General features: G+C 38.8%; 1 protein-coding gene across 1 annotated transcript; it reads right to left on the bottom strand.

Annotated features, from left to right (window-relative positions):
* Positions 1–144: 144 nt before the first annotated feature.
* LOC106076884 (uncharacterized transporter slc-17.2-like) lies at positions 145–20,042 on the bottom strand. Its single transcript, XM_056008691.1, has 11 exons — positions 19,844–20,042; positions 17,470–17,879; positions 15,755–15,994; positions 13,204–13,291; positions 12,944–13,039; positions 10,859–10,995; positions 9,030–9,179; positions 8,433–8,565; positions 4,937–5,087; positions 1,390–1,480; positions 145–952 (listed from the first exon to the last, which is right to left on the bottom strand). Exons 1-11 carry the CDS (start codon positions 19,899–19,901, stop codon positions 191–193), a joined length of 2,316 nt encoding a protein of 771 aa, XP_055864666.1. The 5' UTR covers positions 19,902–20,042; the 3' UTR covers positions 145–190.
* Positions 20,043–24,077: the final 4,035 nt, after the last annotated feature.

Genomic DNA, 24,077 nt, shown 5'->3' with positions numbered 1-24,077 from the left:
CTAGATATAGCTATATCTAAGGAACAAAGTTGAATATCTTCAGCATTCTCAATCTATAAGTGTGACTTAAGCAGTTTGCATAAAGCTTGTTATCATACCTCTGGCATGATAGGCTGGGCCTACATAAGAAAAACGTACACACACTTTAAACAAAAAAAGATGTATTTATTTGTTGTTCTAGCATAGCTGTTTATTTATGTTCATCATAATCCTCAACACTGTCTTTAATTTTGGTTGCACAGATTGTCTCTGAAACTTTATTTATATTCAAATCATTGTTTATAACGTTTGATTCCTGCGAATCTATTTTGTCATCAGCAGTCTCATTTGCATCCATTGCACGAGTTTGATCTAATAGTTGTGCTACAACGGAAGTTTTATGATGAAGTGTAAGCTCGGTGTCACTGTAACTCTTCCTTAACATTTGTACTCCGTCTGATATAGTAATGTTGTTTCCAGTTGTCGTATCACCCGATGCCAGTTGTTTGTTCTCATTCAATGCTATAACCGCTACACTAACTATCTGATCTGTCTGATAGCCTGTGTTGTCCACTCCAACACTTGTATCTTCTCTATAACTGTCCTGCCTGGACGTAACTGCAAACATGTGTCTCGTTGTATTACTGGCTGGGCTCAGGTCAAGCTGAAGGTGCAGCTGGTCAGTTATTTGTGGAGACTCTGGGAGAGCGGGCAACATAAAGGCCAGCTGGGCGTTGAGACCGAAGTCAAACTTCTTGGTTGCGCTGACTGGGCTCAGCGGCAGCGTCTCATGGAAATTGGAGAATCTGCGGCCCATGTGGACAAAAGGCAGAACAATGTTGGGCACGACCTCTTGCTTGCCTTGTGCCCAGGGCTGGAGTTCAGCTTGACCAAACAGGACGAAGACAATTCCAGCCGATATGTAGACAACGCTGGTTAAGATCCAAACTATTCTCCATTCTTCAAAAGTATTCTGGAAGCGAAACCAATGCAAGAAAAGTAATGGCAATAGAAGTCTCTAACTTAGTTACATCAAAGTTTATAGGTGTCTTTAGTAAAACTAGTTTGCTGAAAAGGGTGGAGAAATAAACTCATATTGTTTGGGACAGACATGGTTAGTGCCCATATTGGATTGATTGGGTGTACCTTTTAGTGTTGCATAAATGTAACATTACATTTAAATGATTGCCCACTAGTATTGACTTAATCAACGATGGATCTTCACTCACAAATGTTCGATTTACTGACATTAAATCCCTGCCCACTAGATTTAAATTTGAAAGATTAGATTGATTTAATTATTCCATAGTTCTATTGGCTAACATTCTCCAACAGACGATAGATAGATGGATAGATAGATAAATGAATGTTTGTTCTGTTTTATAAATAACTTGAGAAATGCTAACTTACATTTGGTGCAATGTTAGCAACTATTAAAGGACCAGAAATAACTACCAGCCCGGCAAATGAAAAGTTGATACTTGTAATCAACCCTGAAAACCTAAAAGACAAACAGGAGAACTTAGCATTGTGAAAATCTATAGTATAATTACTATTTGTTATAAATCTAATTGTAATAAATAAATATCTGACGTCATTAATTACATTATTCTGGTAGTACAGTGTAACATTATAGTGCATTTGTAAAAAAACAAGTAAAATAAACTATAGAATCAATATCCGCTTTATGAATACTAGTCTGTCATTTCTTTTTTTTTTAATGCTTCATTAAAAGAAACAGATGACCTTAAGATCATCTGCCCCATAGATCACAAGATCTGAAAGGGAAACTTTACTAATGCTTCATTATTACAAGAAGTCTTTCCTGTAAGCTCTCTACACAATCATTTTCTTTTATTAACAGTCCAGCTATGGATTTGACAAGAGTATGTAAACTGTTAGGTCTACATAAGACGGTGCGCAAACTAGAAATGTAGTCTATGTATTTATTCAACATTATATTTACTCCAAAGATTTTGGATTAGGCTTTGTCTTGTGAGCGAGGTGTGCAGATCGTTTTTTCTCGATGCAAGGTTCCATATGTGCTAGATTCGCCTCAAACCAGTCTACATTTTTGTGTTTTTGAGGCCCAAAGGCGGTGATTGCCGAACTGTAGATTACGTCTCTTAATTTCTCCCATCTGATAGAGATGTCTTCTTCATCACTTAACGAGGGGATTGAACTGTTTAGGAGCTCGCCAAAGAGTGCACACTTCTCTGGGTCACCTACATGGTTGACGTTAATTCGCCTAGTTCTGGGTTGAGTGGAAGTGTAAGCCTTCTTGAGAAGTAGCTTGATTTTGCTTAGCACTAGTGAATGGTCTGAGTTGCAGTCCGCACTATAGTATGAACGGGTGTGAATGACAATTTTCAGATCCGTCCTTCGGGTGATGCAGAGGTCAAGCTGGTGCCACCTTTTTGAGCGTGGGTGCTGCCAAGAAACTTTATGGCGTTCCTTGCCAGAGAAGAATGTATTTGTTATACACAGTTCATGAGAGCTACAGAACTCGAGTAGCCTTTGGCCATTGTCATTTATTTATGAGGTCCCAAGCATTTTGGCCATGCATCATTTCCATCACCAACACGGGCATTGAAGTCTCCATTTATATAGAGGTGCTCGGATTTTGGAATACTTTTAATTACGTCCTCTAGAGCTTGAAAGAATCTGTCTTCGTCCTCTTCTGGTGCAGCAAGGGTTGGTGAGTAAGCACAGATTATATTAACTTTGCCTTGCGGTGATGCAAATTTCATGTGTGCTACTCTTTCATTGCCAATGGGAAACATTGCAATGCAGGGGACGAGACTGTTTCTTATTGCGAAGCCGACGCCATGTATTCTAGGGCTTTGTTCTGGTTTTCCTTGCCAGTAGAATGTATAGTTGCTTTCTGTAAGAGATCCACTGTCTGCCAGTCTGGTTTCTTGCAGGCAGGCCACATCAATGTTTAGTCTGCTGAGTTCTCTGTCGATGATAGCTGTTTGTCGCATGTCGGTGACGAGTTCAGGGTCAGTATTGAAGCCAGGACACATTGTCCGTATGTTCCAGCTTGCTAAACGCATTAATGTTGAGGGTTTTTTTTTATTTTATTTGCAGGTGCGGGTGAGCAGCTTGCTTTTTGATTTTGTCTTAGCACCAAGCACCCAGTGGTGCGGCAAGCTGTGGCGGGATAGCACTTTATTGTCCGAGGGCTGCTCGGCTTAAGGCAGGCAGTAGCTATCCAGTGAGCCTAAAAAGCCCCTCCTACCGTCAAGAGTGGTCCCTGGCGTTCCAGCTTACGCCAATCAGCTAGGAACTTATCACCGGTAACTACCACTCTCCGTGTTTTTTTTCAAAGACATTACTGTCAGAGATGGAGTGACCTCTCCATTGCTGGGGGAAAGCCTGGGCGGTAAATTTGCGAGTGCTGGGTTGCCCACACGTCAGCACACGCCTCTCTTCCATACTGACCGGGTCCAAAGGGATGGCGAGCCATCACAATTTGGGGACAGGTGGCTGCAGGAGTTTGCCAGAGAGCAGTAGTCTTACTACTGACCCCCCGCCTACGGGGCTCCAGGACCGGATTTTCTGTTAGGGTTTACTCCCTTAGCCTTAGACCTTACAGGGACACACACACAAGGCAGTGCGGCTATTGACCTATAGCTAGGGATTTGGTTTGTGGGCAACAGGGCGTGTCGCACGCCGACGGGCCATGCCTGCCTCACATCTTGGGGCCAAACCTCCTCCGAGACCCTTGCAGTTTAGCCTGAGGCTTCGCAGCCTCAGTTTCCATCTGCCACCACGAGGAGGTACTGCATAGGACTTGCTGTGGAGAGGCTATGTTCTGGCAAGAGAGACTTACAAAATTGCTCCCCTTTCACAGATGCTAGCCAGCGGTGGCAACAAGTTAAGCTACCACACTAGACGCTTCACTCAGCCATCTAGTTGCTTGGTTTGATCTGTAATTTTTTCTCCTGATTTGGATAGAAGGGGGGCAGGCTTAGACACTGTTGGACCCAGGGCCGCTTTAATGACATCAAATAGAGCTTTGCTATTTCCTGAGTGGAAACTGTCTTGGATTCTGTTGCAGGTATCCCTCCAAAAGTTGTTAGCACATTTTCTAGCCATTTGTTTCGCCTCTTTATTAGCACTTTTGATAAGATAAGATAAGATAAACAATGAGGAAGTGCTACATAGAGCAGGATGCCAGGACATCCGCTCTGTTATCAGCAGCAGACGCCTTGGCTGGCTTGGCCACGTTCGTAGAATGCCAGTAGGTCGATTTCCACAGGACATACTGTATGGCGATCTAATAGAAGGCAGGAGAGCCGCTGGTCGCCCACTTTTACGTTATACGGATGTATGCAAACGCGACATGAAGCTCTTCAAAATCGACACTGGCAACTGGGAAGAGGTGGCACTGGACAGATCCACATGGAGAGAGAGCATAAAGAAAGGGTCACAGATTGCAGATGTCATACACAACAGAAGCAGAAAGAAGGGTGAAAATGCAACGGCGCCTGGTGATTATATATGCCCAGCCTGCGATCGCAGCTGTGTATCAAGGACTGGCCTCTTTAGTCACACAAGAAGTGGCAAAGGGAAAAGATCGTCTCTCGAGACGTAAAATGCCACAGATATTTACTAAATAATAAAAAACCAAACTGTTCAGGCAAAGGCGTAATTCCAGCTAGCACAGAGTTTGGAAAAAGATGCACGCCAAATTAAATTTCAAGATGATTATACCGTACTTAGAAAAATTATAACGGTCAAACCAGAGTTTCCATTGTGCGGCCAATTAGGTAGTAATTGTTTTCTTAAATACAAACATTAACTGTCACATTTATAGCAAAATCATTAGAGCCGTTCTCAAACTACGCGTTCAACATTTCCTCCCCCCATGAAGACAATGCAATGGTAAGGAATGTACAAAGAATTCTTCCATTTTTTTAAAGTATTTAAAAAATAAAAAAAGTATAATTACATGGGCGCCATTTCAAGTGGGATCACGGTGAGACCAGTCATGCCCACTGCCTGTAACACCATCATTATCATCAAGATACATAGAGCAGCCACTTTGTACTCTACGTCTAGAAAGCACAGGGACAGATTGAGGGAGCCAGCAATAATGAAACCTAAATAGAAAATAAATACATTTTGTAAGATCAGGCGATGAAATTAATTGTTGCATATCTTAGAGAATTTTTTTTTCCTTCTGTCATTGAATGTGTGTGTGTATGTATGTGTGTGTTTCTATGGTGACGGTGGTAAGAGGTTAGCTAGGCAGTGTGTATGTATGTGTGTGTTTCTATGGTGACGGTGGTAAGAGCTTAGCTAGGCAGTGTGTGTGTATGTATGTGTGTGTTTCTATGGTGACGGTGGTAAGAGCTTAGCTAGGCAGTGTGTGTGTATGTGTGTGTTTCTATGGTGACGGTGGTAAGAGCTTAGCTAGGCAGTGTGTGTGTATGTGTGTGTTTCTATGGTGACGGTGGTAAGAGCTTAGCTAGGCAGTGTGTGTGTATGTGTGTGTTTCTATGGTGACGGTGGTAAGAGCTTAGCTAGGCAGTGTGTGTGTATGTGTGTGTTTCTATGGTGACGGTGGTAAGAGCTTAGCTAGGCAGTGTGTGTGTATGTGTGTGTTTCTATGGTGACGGTGGTAAGAGCTTAGCTAGGCAGTGTGTGTGTATGTGTGTGTTTCTATGGTGACGGTGGTAAGAGCTTAGCTAGGCAGTGTGTGTGTATGTGTGTGTTTCTATGGTGACGGTGGTAAGAGCTTAGCTAGGCAGTGTGTATGTATGTGTGTGTTTCTATGGTGACGGTGGTAAGAGCTTAGCTAGGCAGTGTGTATGTATGTGTGTGTTTCTATGGTGACGGTGGTAAGAGCTTAGCTAGGCAGTGTGTATGTATGTGTGTGTTTCTATGGTGACGGTGGTAAGAGCTTAGCTAGGCAGTGTGTATGTATGTGTGTGTTTCTATGGTGACGGTGGTAAGAGCTTAGCTAGGCAGTGTGTATGTATGTGTGTGTTTCTATGGTGACGGTGGTAAGAGCTTAGCTAGGCAGTGTGTATGTATGTGTGTGTTTCTATGGTGACGGTGGTAAGAGCTTAGCTAGGCAGTGTGTATGTATGTGTGTGTTTCTATGGTGACGGTGGTAAGAGCTTAGCTAGGCAGTGTGTGTGTATGTGTGTGTTTCTATGGTGACGGTGGTAAGAGCTTAGCTAGGCAGTGTGTATGTATGTGTGTGTTTCTATGGTGACGGTGGTAAGAGCTTAGCTAGGCAGTGTGTATGTATGTGTGTGTTTCTATGGTGACGGTGGTAAGAGCTTAGCTAGGCAGTGTGTATGTATGTGTGTGTTTCTATGGTGACGGTGGTAAGAGCTTAGCTAGGCAGTGTGTGTGTATGTGTGTGTTTCTATGGTGACGGTGGTAAGAGCTTAGCTAGGCAGTGTGTGTGTATGTGTGTGTTTCTATGGTGACGGTGGTAAGAGCTTAGCTAGGCAGTGTGTATGTATGTGTGTGTTTCTATGGTGACGGTGGTAAGAGCTTAGCTAGGCAGTGTGTGTGTATGTGTGTGTTTCTATGGTGACGGTGGTAAGAGCTTAGCTAGGCAGTGTGTGTGTATGTGTGTGTTTCTATGGTGACGGTGGTAAGAGCTTAGCTAGGCAGTGTGTGTGTATGTGTGTGTTTCTATGGTGACGGTGGTAAGAGCTTAGCTAGGCAGTGTGTGTGTATGTGTGTGTTTCTATGGTGACGGTGGTAAGAGCTTAGCTAGGCAGTGTGTATGTATGTGTGTGTTTCTATGGTGACGGTGGTAAGAGCTTAGCTAGGCAGTGTGTGTGTATGTGTGTGTTTCTATGGTGACGGTGGTAAGAGCTTAGCTAGGCAGTGTGTGTGTATGTGTGTGTTTCTATGGTGACGGTGGTAAGAGCTTAGCTAGGCAGTGTGTGTGTATGTGTGTGTTTCTATGGTGACGGTGGTAAGAGCTTAGCTAGGCAGTGTGTGTGTATGTGTGTGTTTCTATGGTGACGGTGGTAAGAGCTTAGCTAGGCAGTGTGTGTGTATGTGTGTGTTTCTATGGTGACGGTGGTAAGAGCTTAGCTAGGCAGTGTGTATGTATGTGTGTGTTTCTATGGTGACGGTGGTAAGAGCTTAGCTAGGCAGTGTGTGTGTATGTGTGTGTTTCTATGGTGACGGTGGTAAGAGCTTAGCTAGGCAGTGTGTGTGTATGTGTGTGTTTCTATGGTGACGGTGGTAAGAGCTTAGCTAGGCAGTGTGTGTGTATGTGTGTGTTTCTATGGTGACGGTGGTAAGAGCTTAGCTAGGCAGTGTGTGTGTATGTGTGTGTTTCTATGGTGACGGTGGTAAGAGCTTAGCTAGGCAGTGTGTGTGTATGTGTGTGTTTCTATGGTGACGGTGGTAAGAGCTTAGCTAGGCAGTGTGTGTGTATGTGTGTGTTTCTATGGTGACGGTGGTAAGAGCTTAGCTAGGCAGTGTGTATGTATGTGTGTGTTTCTATGGTGACGGTGGTAAGAGCTTAGCTAGGCAGTGTGTATGTATGTGTGTGTTTCTATGGTGACGGTGGTAAGAGCTTAGCTAGGCAGTGTGTATGATGCAAGAAAAGCGAAGATTGTCGACAACTGTCTTGGCTAGGACAGACGACTCCAGATTGCCAGAGTAAAAAAAAACGTGTTTTTGTAGTGTGTTCAATTTTGTTCAAAATACCATTTGTATAACATGACTTTAGTCTACTACATTGATTTTTTCACATGAAGTTAAAATTTGTCTCTATTGTGATAAAAGTTATATTTAGTATTTTCCACAAAGAAGTTATGCAAGTTATTTTAAGTTTTCTAAGTTAAAGTATATTACGCCTACAAAGATTTAGTTGTCTCCCAGCAGTCTGGTGCTATAAGTCAACAACCGTCCACTACAACACCTCCAAATTCACGTATAGACAAAAAAGAAAGTAAAGAAATAAAGAAATAGATAAAGTCAATTAGAAAATATAATATAGTATTGTACGAAATCCTGAAAAATATGTAGGTCTATATATGAAGGACAGATTTTCGCAAAAAGAACCACCTTTATCAGAAGTGACATTAACAGGTGAATACGCATTTATCTCAAGTGACTTTTACCTGGTCCAAAAAAAAAAAGAGATGGGATAATCGCACTGAGCATGCTATACCCACGAAAGATCATCTTCACCTCATCTGGACCGATCCCTTAGTCAAGTCTGTTGGACCGTTGGGACACCATGCAAGACTTGTCGACCGTCTTTCCCCATTCCTCTCTGTCTTTTGCCTTAGATAGAATCTCTTTCAATGGCAGGCCCTTCCATTCTTTTGTGTTGTCTTTCCATCGCTTTCTCTGCCTCATCTACTTTTTCCTGGTACCGTTCCCTGAAGGAAGGTCTTTGCCCCAAGACCTTGTACGAAAGATGCACTATATAAAAGCAATTCTTTACAATTGAAATTTACCTGTAAAGACACAGAGTTTTCTAATTTTGGTCTTGCTCATCGAGGTGAAGGAGATCATCCAGTTGCCTAACCCTGTCCAGAAAAAGGCTCCAAGAAACCGGAAGAAAGCAATGAGAGAAAACAAAAGTCCAGTCTGAAAACAGGTTGATACATTTTTATACATTTTATTACACAAAATGTTCATTATTTTTAGCGTCCCTCGTCTGACCCGTCTAAATCATATTCTTTGTTCATAAAAAAACGCAACTTTTTAAAAATATTTCAGAGGAGCTAAGTTTGTATAATAGGTCAAAGACTTCTTTATTAATAACTCTAACTAATAAAGTCGGTAACGTCATATCACCTTGAGGTACAAAAAACTACAAAAACTATTTAAAATGTATTTCTTTTTAAACAAAATAAATAAGTATAATCTACTATAGATTAAAAACTCTTTTTATCGACAATAGTCTGTTCACTTGCATTCAACTTGTGTTTGTACACAAAATAACTATTTTTCTGTTTCTAGACAAAATAGCTACTTCTCTGTCTCCAGACAAAAAAACCTAACTGGCTATTTCAAGAAATTTCCCATAAAAACTTGTATGTTTTATTTACCTTTTCAGCCGTAACTTGTAACACTCCGCTGATGTAGAGGGGCAGGTAGGTGAATATAATTGTCATTGTCCAAAAATGGCAGGTAGAGGAGTAGACATAGGCCAGCATTGGAATGGATGTCACCATCTTTTTGTAGGGTGCTTTGAATTTCTGACATAACAAAATACAAATCTTTGAAGATAGATTTTTTGAGAAAAATTTTTCTCTCTCTTTCTCTCTCTCTCTCTCTCTCTCTCTCCCTCTCTCTCTCTCTCTCTCTCTCTCTCTCTCTCTCTCTCTCTCTCTCTTTATATATATATATATATATATATAAGGTCATCTGTTTCTGTGGCATACGGTTAACGAGGATGTTATGTGGCCAACACAACGACCAACGGCCTTTACTTTTCTCCCAAGTAATGCCAGGTACACATTAAAGCTGGGCGGACTCAGAGGCGGAGAAATTTAAAATTTACGTGGTGGTCTAGGTTAAAAGTAAAAAAAAAAAGGATGGTTTAGATGGAAAAAAAAACAATATATAATCTGGGACCAAATTAACAGGCGTAGCCGATGGGTAAAGCTAGTAATAGTCAATTGTTGTAATTTTAGTGAAAAGAATATTTAATAAAAAAAAACAACAGTTTTCAATGAGATAGCTAAACGTGCCTTTGCACCAGAACCTAGCAAGCTAAAAGCAGATTAACAAATATCTTTTCTTTTAGTGTTTGAGATATAAAGGTAACAGACGAACCAAACCAAACTAATAGCAGCTTCTCACTTTTCGGGGACTTGTTTAAATGTCTACAAACCAAACAAATAGCAGCTTCTCACTTTTCGGGGACTTGTTTAAAAGTCTACAAACCAAACTAATAGCAGCTTTTCACTTTCGGGGACTTGTTTAAAAGTCTACAAACCAAACAAATAGCAGCTTCTCACTTTTGGGGACTTGTTCCAATGTCTACAAACCAAACAAATAGCAGCTTCTCACTTTCGGGTACTTGTTTAAAAGTCTACAAACCAAACTAATAGCAGCTTCTCACTTTCGGGGACTTGTTCCAATGTCTACAAACCAAACAAATAGCAGCTTCTCACTTTCGGGGACTTGTTCCAATGTCTACAAACCAAACAAATAGCAGCTTCTCACTTTCGGGGACTTGTTCCAATGTCTACAAACCAAACAAATAGCAGCTTCTCACTTTTTGGGGACTTGTTCAAATGTCTACAAACCAAACCAATAGCAGCTTCTCACTTTCGGGGACTTGTTTAAATGTCTACAAACCAAACAAATAGCAGCTTCTCACTTTTTGGGGACCTTTTCAAATGTCTACAAACCAAACAAATAGCAGCTTCTCACTTTCGGGGACTTGTTCCAATGTCTACAAACCAAACCAATAGCAGCTTCTCACTTTCGGGGAGTTGTTCAAATGTCTACAAACCAAACTAATAGCAGCTTCTCACTTTCGGGGACTTGTTTAAATGTCTACAAACCAAACAAATAGCAGCTTCTCACTTTCGGGGACTTGTTCAAATGTCTACAAACCAAACTAATAGCAGCTTCTCACTTTCGGGGACTTGTTTAAATGTCTACAAACCAAACAAATAGCAGCTTCTCACTTTTCAAGGGACTTGTTCAAATGTCTACAAACCAAACCAATAGCAGCTTCTCACTTTTCAAGGGACTTGTTCAAATGTCTACAAACCAAACCAATAGCAGCTTCTCACTTTTCAAGGGACTTGTTCAAATGTCTACAAACCAAACCAATAGCAGCTTCTCACTTTTCAAGGGACTTGTTCAAATGTCTACAAACAAACAAGAATCATGAACTGGAGTAGGAAAACACAAAAATTACTTTTTCCGTTGACGTAGTCATGCCAGTTCGATTGGCCAAGATGTACGCTCTCTCTGTTTCACTGATGTAAGGATGTTTCTCTGGTTTGTCCATGTAGAGAAAATACCAGGCCATTAACCAAATCAGGTTGACAGTACCTACAAGGAGAAGAAATCTATTCTTTACACCAGTGGTTCCCAAAGTTTTTTCTCTCGTAGACCTCTTGCCATGATTTCTGGTTTTCGGTAGACCCCCATGCTTAACTTATATTGCATTTTTGCTAATTCATCAACTCCATTTTTTAAAACTAATTTCTAACTGTAGTGAGTGGAAGAATGAAACAGTAATTTGAAGCTACATTTAAAGTTACAGAGATTTATATTTTTGTATTCATAAAAATCAAATTTAAACCAATTAAAATAACAATTAATATTTATTACTGGAATCACCAAACACACTGGAAAAGTTTGTTTGTTTTATGATTTTTTCTCGCGCGTCCATTATCCGTTGCTACCGATATTTTATTTCATATAGGAATTTGTTGTTCTATGGTGTAGTTATCAAACATTAACATATTAATTAATCAATTAATTAATTTGCCTAATGTTTTATTGTAAAAAGTTTTTAGTGTATTTCTTCATCTTTCACGTTTGGCTCAAATATTGGATAAGCAGAACTGTTTCACTAACAGGAGATGGGGCGAAGGTGAGTAACTGGCGCCTAAACCAGTAAGCTTTAAGCAGGAAGGACTCATTAGCCTTGGCCAGCAACCCACCTAGCAGATGGAAAACCTCTGCTGCCTTGCAGCTATACACAAACACGGCAAAGGTTTCGTGGGTCAACCCTGTTGAAAATAAGGAGCACCCGACCCTTAGGCAGTTTGCAGCACACTGTACTACATTCTGTCAGAGCCTGTGACACCGCTGATCCAAAACTGTATGTATGTCGTTTGCAAAGAATTACATAAGATGCTTTAAATTTTATAACTCATGCCATCGATGTGCCCTTGAACTATATTGTTGCTTAAAGAAATTCGTTTAATAATATCTGATGAAGGTTTGTGTAAAACAGTTTTTAAAACTACAACGGCTGATAAAATCAATGTTTTACTTTAGTGTTTTCCATATTTTGCTATAAGTAAAGAGAATTTGTAAAACGCCCACAAACCATCTTCTTCTTTATATGATGTCGAAGAGATATTTTGTGTGTCTATTCTGAACTTTATCTTTGAGTGTTCGAAAGTTTTCAAACCTTTATCTACTTTATCAGGGTGGCATTGTCCCAAATGATCCTTTAGCGTAATTAGTTTCATATCATCATAAAAAAGGCACTTAAGCAACCGCTTGTTTGACAACGAAACAATGAATCCCAATTTTTAAATAATCAACGCTGTACAGTCTTCTTTCTTTTAGTTAAACATTATTTACATGTAGGCAAAATTAAGTTATTGAAATAAATATTGAAATTGAATGTAACAATTTTTGTTTGAATAGCAGGATACATATTTAAAGGATTAACTAAGGTACAAATCACATATTAGTTTAGGAAAGAATTACATTAATGGGATTTTAGAATTAAAGTCACGTCCTGCTTAAATTAAATCTATTATCGTAGACCCCCGTGGACATCTCATAGACCCCCAATTTATTTTTTCACTTTCGTAGACCCTTTGGAAGTCTTCGTAGACTCATTGGGGTCTCTATAGACCACTTTGGGAACCACTACTTAACATAATCTTTTATTAAATTATTTCTTTTCAGGTTAACTTTGCTTAAAACCTGTAACAAACTTTTTCATTCAATAATTTATTATTTTAGTCTGCTGCGGCCCTGGACATGATATTTTTGCGACCTATACGTTGCCTTTGAGGATCTAACGAAGACCAATTGCCAAAGACGGCCTGAATTCCTGACCTGCGACGTCGCAACATGTGGGCAGTGGAGACCAGTAGCTTATTGCTACTTCACTGGCCTGTACGACCTGGTAACGAACTAGTATTCTATATACAACTGGAACTGTATAGCCACTTGAAATACTGTACTCCTCATTACTCTCCGGACTCAATATTATAACTAATTATAACTAACTAAATAAGTTTTGTCTTACCTGTAAAGTAAAAAATAAAAGGCCAGCCATTGTCCAAGGAAACAGTGCAGAGATATCCAGAGACAACAGAGCACACTATAGCACCAACATTAAAACCTGCAGAACAAAGTGAAGGCAACATTTGTTTTCCTGAAGTTCATAAACCGTTAGTTTGTTGTTTTTTTTTACACCTTTTTATGAATCTATGAATCTCAATTTAAAGTAGGCACAATTTTTAAATGATTGTTAATCCTCGTATTAAGTATTACAATTTAATGTACCTGCATAACTAAAAGCTATCCAAGTCAGTTTCTCTGAGTCAGGAGACCACCAAGCAAGAGCTTCTCCGACAACTGGTGCAGTAGCTCCCTGAAGGTGGTCAAAATCGATCTGATCAACATTATGATTCCTTAAGACTAACAGATGGTCAACATTATGATTCCTTAAGACTAACAGATGGTCGACATTATGATTCCTTAAGACTAACAGAAAGTTGACATAAGTGCTTATGTGGAGTTGTTAAATGGTTAATATCCTCCTCCTCATCCAATGGATTAAAACATCGATGTGGTGATGGGACGTTTGATCACATGTGTTTCACCCAGAGAAATGACACAAAGACACATCATATTGTCCGAAATCTCACTGGAGCAAAAAGTTACATGGAGCACCGATTAAAGACAAGCAAGGCAAATTTTTGCTAACGAAAGAAGAACAGGATGCCAGATGGGTAGATCACTTTAAAGAGACCCTTAACAAACCGTCTCCAGACCTGACTTACACATTTAATGAACCCTCTCCGGACAATAATCTCAAGGTCAAGACAGACCCAATAATTTCAGAAGAGGTTACCATGGCCATTGCAGTACTAAATAACAGCAAAGCACCAGGGCTAGACATGGTGTCAGCAGAAATGCTAAAACAGGGGGGGGCAGTGCAGTGCAGTGCAGAATGACAGAGCTCTTTAATCTCTGTTGGCGAACTTCTAAAGTCCATGAGGACTGGCAAAAAGGAGTGATTGCAAAGCTTCGAAAAAAGAGCAACTTGGCAGACTGCAACAACTGGAGGGGCATTACTGTCCTCTCTGTCCCTGGCAAAGCTTTCAGCACTGTTTTGTTGCGACGGCTTCAACAGTCTGTGGATGAGAGGCTCAGAGAAGAACAAGGAGGCTTCCGAAGAGGCAGATCATGAGTAGAGCAGATCTTCATTCTACGAAATATCATAGAACAAAGTCTTGAGTACCAACAACGGCTAACGATCAGTTTCGTGGACTTTACAAAGCATTTGATTGTGTCCACCGAGAAACACTATGGAAAATAGAGAATACAGCATCCCAGAAAAATTCGTCCAGATTCTACGACACCTATACAGTCAATCTAGTTTCTGCATTAAAACAGAAGAAGGAACAACCGAATTTTTTAGCCTCGAGACAGGAGTGAGACAGGGGTGCATCCTATCTCCCTTTCTCTTCCTCCTAGCCATCGACTACATAATGAGGAGAGCAATGAACCAGACTGTCTTTGGTATTTCATGGCGTGAACAACTCCGATTGACGGACTTTGACTTTGCTGATGATGTTGCACTACTCGGGGCTACAAATAAATGCATTCAAGAAATAACGGAGAGCCTAGACAGAGAGGCACCCAAAATTGGCCCCCGCATAAACTTGGATAAGACTAAAATTATGCGAGTGGGATATAAGGCAAAGGGTGTCCCCGTCAGACTTGGCGAGTCAAAGCTTGAAGAGCTGGACAAGTTCACATACCTTGGCAGCATCATAACAAATGTCGAATAGGAAAGGCAGGGAGCATTTTCCAAAGGCTGCAGCCTATTTGGACAAGCCAAGCCATTGGACTCGAGACAAAAATACACCTTCTCAACACAATCGTCATTCCAACTGCTACATATGCATGTGAAACATGGAAGTCATCTGTCAAAATTGAGAAAAGAATAAATGTGGCTCAACAAAAATGACTGAGACGGATTTTAGGAGTCAGTTACACAGATCGGGTTTCTATCAAGGAAATCCTTAGTGAGGTTGTGACAGAGCGTCGCATGAGGTTTGCAAACAAGTTCTTCGACAAAATGAACTACGCATACCGAGAGTTGTGATGACATGGAGGCCAATACGAGGAAAGCGCAAACAGGGACGTCCTCGTATTAGTTGGCACCACACCTTCATGGAGCACCTCAGAACAGTGGACACCAGGTAGGAGGAGGCTTCAGACATTGCCAGTGACAGATCTTTATGGAGACAGCTTGCTGCCCAATGCGCCGAATTCAACATACATGTATTAAGATGTATTAAGAAACGCTTATCATTTTTGTTATGGGGTTGTTTTGTGTCTAGTGTCTAATGTAATTTGTTAGAAAGATTGATGCAATTGAGTTGATAAAAGAAAGTCAACAATTGATGAACGGGAGACAAGTAATGGAGAGACGTGTGTTTATTATGTGCAAGCAGTAACCTTAAAGTGAGTTGAGAGTTTCTAAACCATACAATATCTTGTAATCTCACTTGCGTGTTAATCTATACCTACACTGTTGATACAAGGAAAAAATAAAGTTCCCCTTTAAGACCTTGCAATCTATACTGTTTATAAAAGTCAAGTTTTATTTGAAGATTTTTAGGTGTTTTTTTTTTTTCAAGATTTGTGTACAAGGGTAAGTTAAACTAGCTGACTGGAGCTATAACCTTATACAAACGCCTATCAACAATGTTGCTTTTATTTAGTAGAAATTCGGAAATAAAACAACTAATCGAGCAGCAATAGTAGCTACAACTATGAAACATAGTACAAATAAAACTAGAAACAATACACAAAAGCGTACAGAACATATTCCTGTTATAATACGTATAGCCAGAAGTAAGTAGATGTTGGTCCTGGCTGCTAGAGGAGACACCAGGCTCAGAACAACTATCACCAGTGAGAGCAATATTAGGCACAACTTTCCACCAATCTGACTCTTGATCATGTTGGCCACCAGAGGACCGAGAAATCCAACAAACTGGACGCCGGTCAAGAGATAGCCCTGAGTCTCAGAGTCCCAGTCAAACTCAAATTGAATGTCCTGTTAAATAAAAATGGAGAATGAGACTACAAATATACTGACTAGCACAGAGCAATACTGTAATCATATAGTAGCGATTTACTTTATTGCTAATGAAAAGGTACATGTGTTAAGGTCACTATCAATAAGTCCTAATAAACGTGGTCATAATATAGATATAGAATATAAATCAAGTCAAACCTGCCTTTAATACAGTATACTAAAATTTCAGTGAGCGCAAGAAAAGTTAAAAAAAAATAGTTTAAAAATTACAATATCCGCTATAGACAACTTATAATAAGGCTTGTCTTTGAGTCCAAAGATTAATGAAAAGTGTAACTTATAGAGCAGAACGGCATTACGATTATTACGCATAGATTACATTGGAAAAGAGGCTTATTGCGTCATCATTAGCAGATGGGGCGTAAAATTACTCGTTTATTTATTTAACTCTTGAATTAATGATGCCTTACATTCGAAAATTCCCGAAAGTGATCCTTTCAAAACCGATATTGGATATAAATCTAGACCTAGTTAAAAAAAAAATTGAAATTTATATGTTAGTTTACTTAGAAAAATATTTAAAATCAAAATAGAGTTTTCCGGTCCAACGAGCTAGTAGTTTTTGCCAACAAAAACATCAACTATTTAATGTATAGGAAAATCGTTTGGGCAATTTCCTTATATTCGTATCAATCTGGTTCCACCCACCCACCGACGTGCTTCCATGAAGTTCTGACTTGAATAGAGGCATAGTAAAAAAATCATAATTTAGAGAATTGAATGTAAAAGAACATAATTTCTTTGAGAATATTAATCTTGAGGTATGTATTTGTTTGTTTTTCTTCCTCTTTCTCTCTGTCAATCCCTTACTTTTCCTCTTTCTCTCTGTCAATCCCTCAACATTCCTCTTTCTCTCTGTCAATCCCTTAACATTCCTCTTTCTCTCTGTCAATCCCTCAACATTCCTCTTTCTCTCTGTCAATCCCTCAACATTCCTCTTTCTCTCTGTCAATCCCTCAACATTCCTCTTTCTCTCTGTCAATCCCTCAACATTCCTCTTTCTCTCTGTCAATCCCTTACCATTCATTTTTTCTTATGCCTCTTCCCCTCTTGATGAATTGTGTTTGTTCGAGATGCCTCAAGGTATCTGATATAGTGCATTGAGCAAGGTATTTAAAAGAGAGGATTCCAACCTCTCCAGCCCACTCTCCCGTGGAGTTTGATGTTGGTCAATCTCCTTCCATGCCTTACCATTAGCTGTGTTTCCCTCTCAGTCTCTCTCTCACTTGTTTCTTTAAAAAAAACAACTTTGCTTTTATTTTTCTCGCAAACTCCCCCCCCCCACTTTTTCTTTCCCTTTACCTAATCATTTTCTATCTTACTTTTCTTAATCTTAATCCTATTTCTATCTTTCTTTCCTTTAGGCAGCGTTTCTGTCTGTTAATGATAACTGCCTCACAGAAGACAACGCTGACGTACAATACATTAAATACCTCCACTATGGTGCTGTTGTCAGGCGTGGCTAATGAATCCGTCGCATTCGTAGAATTGACCTCGGGCACTTTGGGTCTATTCACCATACAGACCAAAGCGATGGGCATGTTGTTTCTGGGCAAGACATTCACAAGAACAGACGTATGCAGCAACAGCACAATGGCGCCCCTCCAGGAAAACACTTTCTGCAGAAATGTTGGTCCCGCGTTTTTCTGTGTGGATGTTTGGTTGTTGGTTTTCTTTGTGTTGCTGGAGTCTCTCGCACCAATGTTGTTGGTTTTCTCTGTGTTGCTGGAGTCTCTCGCACCAATGTTGTTTGTTTCCGTTTCCGCTTTGTCTCCTCTAACACTGAAAGTGCTATATCTCTCACTAAGTCCATTGGCGACAGAAGAGCTTTGTAGTTTTGAGGCTTAAAATAATGAACACATTAATTATAGGAATATACTAGCATTAATTAACAGTAATTAATTGACTTTTTTATTATTATTATTGATTCATGTCTTGTCTGTGTCCATGAATAAATGTGCGAAGTTTCAACTGGGTGTGGCAGAAATAACGTGTATACACGTTTTACCAGACAGACAGACAGACAGACAGACAAAGTGAGTTGATACAAGCTTTGTAACTATCGGATTTTTTTTTATCCCAGCCCCTCTTACTGAGAAAGGATACTGGTTAAGAGAATGTATAGATCTACTACACTTTATACTATTCCAATGATAAGCCTTTAGAACTAGACTTAGAAGACAATGCGTAAAATTTTCCTGACCATTTTTTTTTACAAAACTCCTGAATCAATCATTCCTTACATTCTGAAATTCCCGAACGTGAAAGTCCTTTTAAAATTGCTATAGTCCTTTCAAAACCGATGTAGGATCTAGACCTCGATCTGGTTCTCTACCAAATTTAAACTTATTTCTTTTTTTACCTGAGAAAATCTGTAAATAAAAATATCATTCAATTAGGTCTGGTTTTACGCTTGTGCAAAGAGTGCGACCTCAAAGTGCTCGTGACTGATGAGAGGTTACATGTATGCTGAGCGCAATACTTCTGTCTACATAAAGGTTCCTACTGATCCCCCAGACTTTCCTGGGTTCACTGGAGAATCCCTCCACCTCTGCACTGTTCGTAATAATCAGGTCGTCGTTACTGATATTGCAGGGTTTTAATATTCCAATATCTGAGCATGATTAAAAGTTGCTATTTTGAATACAATTTAGGTCTTTAAATATGTCCCTAAAATCTGGGACATATACATTAGTCACACCAACTCTCTTAGTCACTATGTTTGTTTTCTTTTATACTTTTAGTAATAATTATTTTGTCACATTACAAAAATTGTATGTAGTGTCAAGGTCAAAGTTCAACATCTGTAACTTTAAAAAAGAAGAAAGCTTCATGACTAATGCACTTTTCTAAAATGTTCAGTGGTTCTCAATGTTGAGTCACGTGTCTCCGGTAAAATGGAAATTAGTGTGAAAAAAAGTATTTAAAAAAACAACTTTTGGCTTCCAACAATTTAATAATTTCTTTACACCCAGTAGATTAACACAAAGATCTACGAGCACGAAGAACTTATATAAGTGGACTTACCGCACAATCTATAATGCACCATTTATCTCCCCATTTCTACATACAATTATATAACTAATAACCATTAATCAAATTACTACTTTGTTAATTTTTATTGACTCATGCATTGTCTTCAACAATAAACAATTCTACAAAATTTAAACTTGATCCGAGAATGGAAAGTGGAAGAATGAAATGTAATTGAATTCACACGGACAGACAGATGGACTGAGTTCATTTAAGATTTGTAAAAAGGAATCCAATTTCAGAGAACACGCTCTTATGACCTAGAGAACTGTACGCGAATCCAATCGATTTCATGTATCAGGTTGATACTGATGACTTTAGCGTGGGTAGAAGGAAAGAACCCATGACTTTGTGTTTTGTATTTTATTATAGCTTTCTCTTATTTTTGTCCCTTTTTATATCATATAGCGCTTAGAAATGTTATTATGGTGGTCTCGGGTTTTCCCCATTTTGTCCTAAAAGTCTTTGGCGCTAGTGCTTAGAAATTTTGATCTCCGAAGAAATGTCGAAAAGGTTCAAGATAGTTTCGGATTTTCTAATTTTGTATCGGGGGTAAAGCTTACTTTTAAAACTTACAAACAAACATTGACTTCTACCAGGCTGGCGAAACAAGAAAAAGTACACACCAAGGTCAAAGTTTATGTCCGATCTCAAGTTAACATGGAGAAAAATCTTCTGGTCAAAGTCTTTTGTCTAATGACCACGAGAACAAATAAGCTTACGTCATCTCAAGCCATTCATGTCTTATAGGTCACTTTCTAGTATGAGACTTACCTGATAAAATATCAAGACTTTGGCGTCTGCTTTCTAGAAGTCTGTTTCTGGCGGCCATTGTTTTGTCTGATTCATTGGTTTGATTTATATGACGCACACACCAAGAACATCGAAAGGCAAGACAACATGAATGACCACTCACTGTCCAGTCATTCAGATGGGACAATGTGGTGTTAACAATAAATTTTATTTGTCGATAGCAAGTCTAGAGTTGTGCTTAGCTTATAGTCACGCTAATTAACATATTCTTTTAACACCTTATTACTGATAAAGAAAACACTATTTAGAGATTGCTATGGTTCTCAAAGTGGTAGAGGTAAAATCTTGTCAATTCTTTAAAGGTGGCACCAGTTAATACATAGGTTAACATACTTACATATATAGACTATAAATAGTGCAGGATCTAGATTAAACATTTAGGATTGCTTTCTTTATCCCGATTTCGGCAAAAAAATTGAAGCTTGAATAATCGCACTTAAAAAAATAGAATTTATGATGATTTTTAAACTTGTTTTCAGAGGAAAGTAAGAATCGTTCACGCTTTATTCAAACGAATCCTTATCTATAGTAGATGACATCAAGTAATTGTGTGGTCAAAAAGTGTCAGGGTATATCTTGGACAACTTGGACTTGAGTATACGAGAATAATACAAGATCAAATCCTATTCCGATTTGGCTGAAGAAGTTTCCAGAAGTTTCGGGACATCTCTAAATTCATCAAGGTCTCGTGGATTTTATGTCTCTCAAGAAGAACTTTAAAACCTATCTGTTTAATTTTTTTTAGATTAGTTTGTCATTTCAGCTGTCGCGTTTATGTGTTTAATGTTATCACAGCGCATTGAGCTTCCATTTTGTTTTTTAACAGCTGTTAGACACTTAGTATTAGTAGTTTATTTAGAGACGCACCATAATTGACGGACTTTGAACTCGACTAGTGACGTCATGACTTGGGTTAGAGACTACATAGAGACATAAAGTCAGTTGGTGATAGGATCCTTTAGGGATAACACGTATGTATTGACAGAGACTCGACTGTGGCCTATTTAGTATTAAACCTTCATCTGCATTGTCTAACGGTTGGGACTTAGTTTCTGCACTTGTTACTTTGTGTGAGTCTATGTTCTTGTTAAATAGACGCAATGCACTAGAAACTCAGACATCTCCAGAGTAATATGTCGAAGTCAGACAGGCCTCAATAACTACAAGACAGAAGGATCATAACACAGAACTCTAGAAATTAAATTATTATTATTATCATTGGTCCCTATTAGTTGAGGTAAATAATGTCCGTAAGAAGTAATGCTGGACCAATGACCTTCACCATAATCAATAAGCACAGAAACAAGTGCATTCAAGAGTAGTGAGTCATTTAGAAACGTCAGGTAAAAAGACTTTGGTTTTAGATTCTAAAGAGAGATTTACTCAAATCCACAAAACGCTTATGGGACTCGATATCTTTTTCTTGACTGTATTCTTATGCTATGGAACTTTCTAAATGACAATTTTCAGTCATGTTTTTATTTTCATTGTCCTCAACTCGCTAAGGAGATCAAAATTTGATTCTGCCCTTAGAATTGCAAAAAGGTTTTCTGTCGAGTTTCTCAAATAGTTCAAAGTTCAAAAATGGTAAGATGAAGAGCATGAGTTTAAAGGTCACTGTGTTTAACAAACAGAACCTATTGTAAACAAATTATCTAGGCGGCTTATAAGATTCTAAGAAAATGGAAGACCCTTACAGAAGATGCCGTTGTTGCGTTTTTAAGTTTCCTACATTCTTCTCGCTATTTTTAAACTTTATTCTTTGTTTTATATTCTCATTTTTTTATTTCAGCAAGAGTAGAATTTATTAAATATTCCCCACATTGACATACTGCATAGTGTTTGATGTAAAGGAAATAAATGATGAAGTATTAAAGCGAAATGTTTAGGTCAAATATGTTTCGGACAATTATTGTTTCACACGAAACATTTCTGTACATTGAAAGTAAGGGAGGCTCACAGGTTTGAGAACCACTGGAAAAGAAACGTTCTAAGAATAAGCTTTGTCATGATGACCTAGTTAGATACTTCTGTATTAGACACTGAGAATTGCGTGGCTGCTGTAACTGAGGAGCGGCATTGCATGCTAGACCTTTTAGAAAGTTCGGAGTAAACTTAGTACTCTGAGAATACCTTTCCAATCGACTATTTAGACCATAGGCGTAGCCAGGATTTTTTTCGGGGGAGGGGATTTTTTTTTCCAACCCAAAGTATTTCTTAAAATGACTAAGATACATTCGTGTGCACTTACATAAACTCTGTGTCCATATTTAACTATTCTGTTTTAAAACGTCATCTTTCTATCTGGAAAGGGGAAGGGGCGGTTGAATGAAAAAGTTTAATCCTCGCTCCTTTTTATAATTTCTGCTGATGATTGCATTTTGGCATGAAAGAATAGGGTGTCGGGTTTAGGAATTATTGTGTTAACTAGCTGTACACACTTAAGGTCCCGGGTTCAACCTGACAAGAACATCACTCACACACAGTCGTACATAGAGTAACCAACTATCTAAATAGTTTAAATAACAAAAAAAATGAATTTAATTGTATGAAACTGATATATGTGTATGTACAATGAGGATGATAAATAGACAATATATATATTAGATATATATATATAATATGTATATAAAGATATTATTCAATAATTAATTTCAACACCTTTGCCATTGCTATCAACTTGTTACCCTGGTTTCATAGTCCACCAGATTCTGACCGACTGGCGTCACAAACCTGTCAACCTCGGTAATAGTAAAGTTAGACCTCAGATGATCGCCAATTTGACAAGGACACTGAAAACTGTAATATATATTTCTGAGACGGCAAGCGACGCCCACACTAGCATAGACTCGAGCTCAGTATATCCAACTCCAACACTGTCACCCTATAAACGAAATAAACACAAAACTTAACTTCTACTCTAAAACTAGAAATAGTGACAACCTCATACAACATACAATAAGAGATATCACAAACGAATAACTCACACTAAACAGGGGTCCAAAAATCCTACTGAATAATAAGTCCGAGAAACTAGTACAGACTATAGATATAATAAACTTTTACGGACCAATACACCGTCCGTTTCAATCAAATTCAGAGGGTGAACTGCCTCATGACAAAGAATGACCAATAAATGTCACCGGACTTTGTGACGTGGCAAAAACAATTCAAAAGAAAACTACAAGGCACTCTCGCCCCGTACAAGTACTACGAGTTGAGAAAATAAAAAAAGCAGAGTTAGGACAACTACGCGACATCCCCCTCCTCGACGAACTGGATATTTTGAAAGAAATTCCAGTGATCAAAAATCCTTTCGAAGACTAAACTTCGTAGGAAGAATAAGGAAGGAAAAAAATCATAAGTGCATCTTGTTATTGATTTCGAAATGTAATAGTGAAAGAAAAAAAATGATTTCGAATCACAAATTGATTCGCCCATGGTCACCACATGAACCACAATATACGTCAATATAAAACCCCAACAACAACAAAAAGTCGGTTTCCTTGACCTTTAAAGTAATCCCTATCAACTTGGGCCAAAAACAAAGTTATATAAACAAAATCATATTTACAAATACAACATTAATATAATATGCCAATTAATAATCATGGTAAATAAATACACATTATATTTTTTAAATTTGATTCATTTACATAATATAGAATAGAAATCCAAATGTTATAACACATAGAAACGTAATATAAATGGCGGATGGAAGTCTATATCAATCTTGAACAAAGATCAGCCAGCAGATTGTTCTCTCCCTTTACGTGGGCAACGTCCAAGGAGTAGTCTTGTAGCATCAATGTGGTAGTCTTGTAGCATCAATGTGGTAGTCTTGTAGCATCAATGTGGTAGTCTTGTAGCATCAATGTGGTAGTCTTGTAGCATCAATGTGGTAGTCTTGTAGCATCAATGTGGTAGTCTTGTAGCATCAATGTGGTAGTCTTGTAGCATCAATGTGGTAGTCTTGTAGCATCAATGCCCATCTTGTGATAGGTGCATTTGTAAAGTTTGTGCTCCTGAGATACTATAAGGCCTTGTAATCAGTCAGCAGGTGAAATCTTTTACCTACTAAATAACTGTCCAGTTTCTTTACAGAATATACTATGGCTAATCCTTCCCGTTCAATACTAAAGTACTTCTGTCTGCTCCCGAGGCAACAACTTACGGCTTACATACTCTATGGGAT

Source organism: Biomphalaria glabrata, chromosome 13, assembly GCF_947242115.1.
Source record: "Biomphalaria glabrata chromosome 13, xgBioGlab47.1, whole genome shotgun sequence".
Classification (NCBI taxonomy): Eukaryota; Metazoa; Mollusca; class Gastropoda; family Planorbidae; genus Biomphalaria; species Biomphalaria glabrata.
The sequence above is the reverse complement of the archived record's forward strand: the minus strand, read 5'-3'. Positions and strand labels throughout refer to the sequence as shown.

Bases quoted from the DNA above. Each gene is read 5' to 3' on its own strand.
- LOC106076884 (XM_056008691.1), bottom strand. From the start codon at position 19,901: ATGGCCGCCAGAAACAGACTTCTAGAAAGCAGACGCCAAAGTCTTGAT. The intron at 17,880-19,843 runs GTAAGTCTCATA...CATTATTTTAAG, and splicing joins AAGTCTTGATATTTTATCAG to CCTCAAAACTACAAAGCTCT. The intron at 953-1,389 runs GTAAGTTAGCAT...TTTCGCTTCCAG, and splicing joins TTGCTAACATTGCACCAAAT to AATACTTTTGAAGAATGGAG.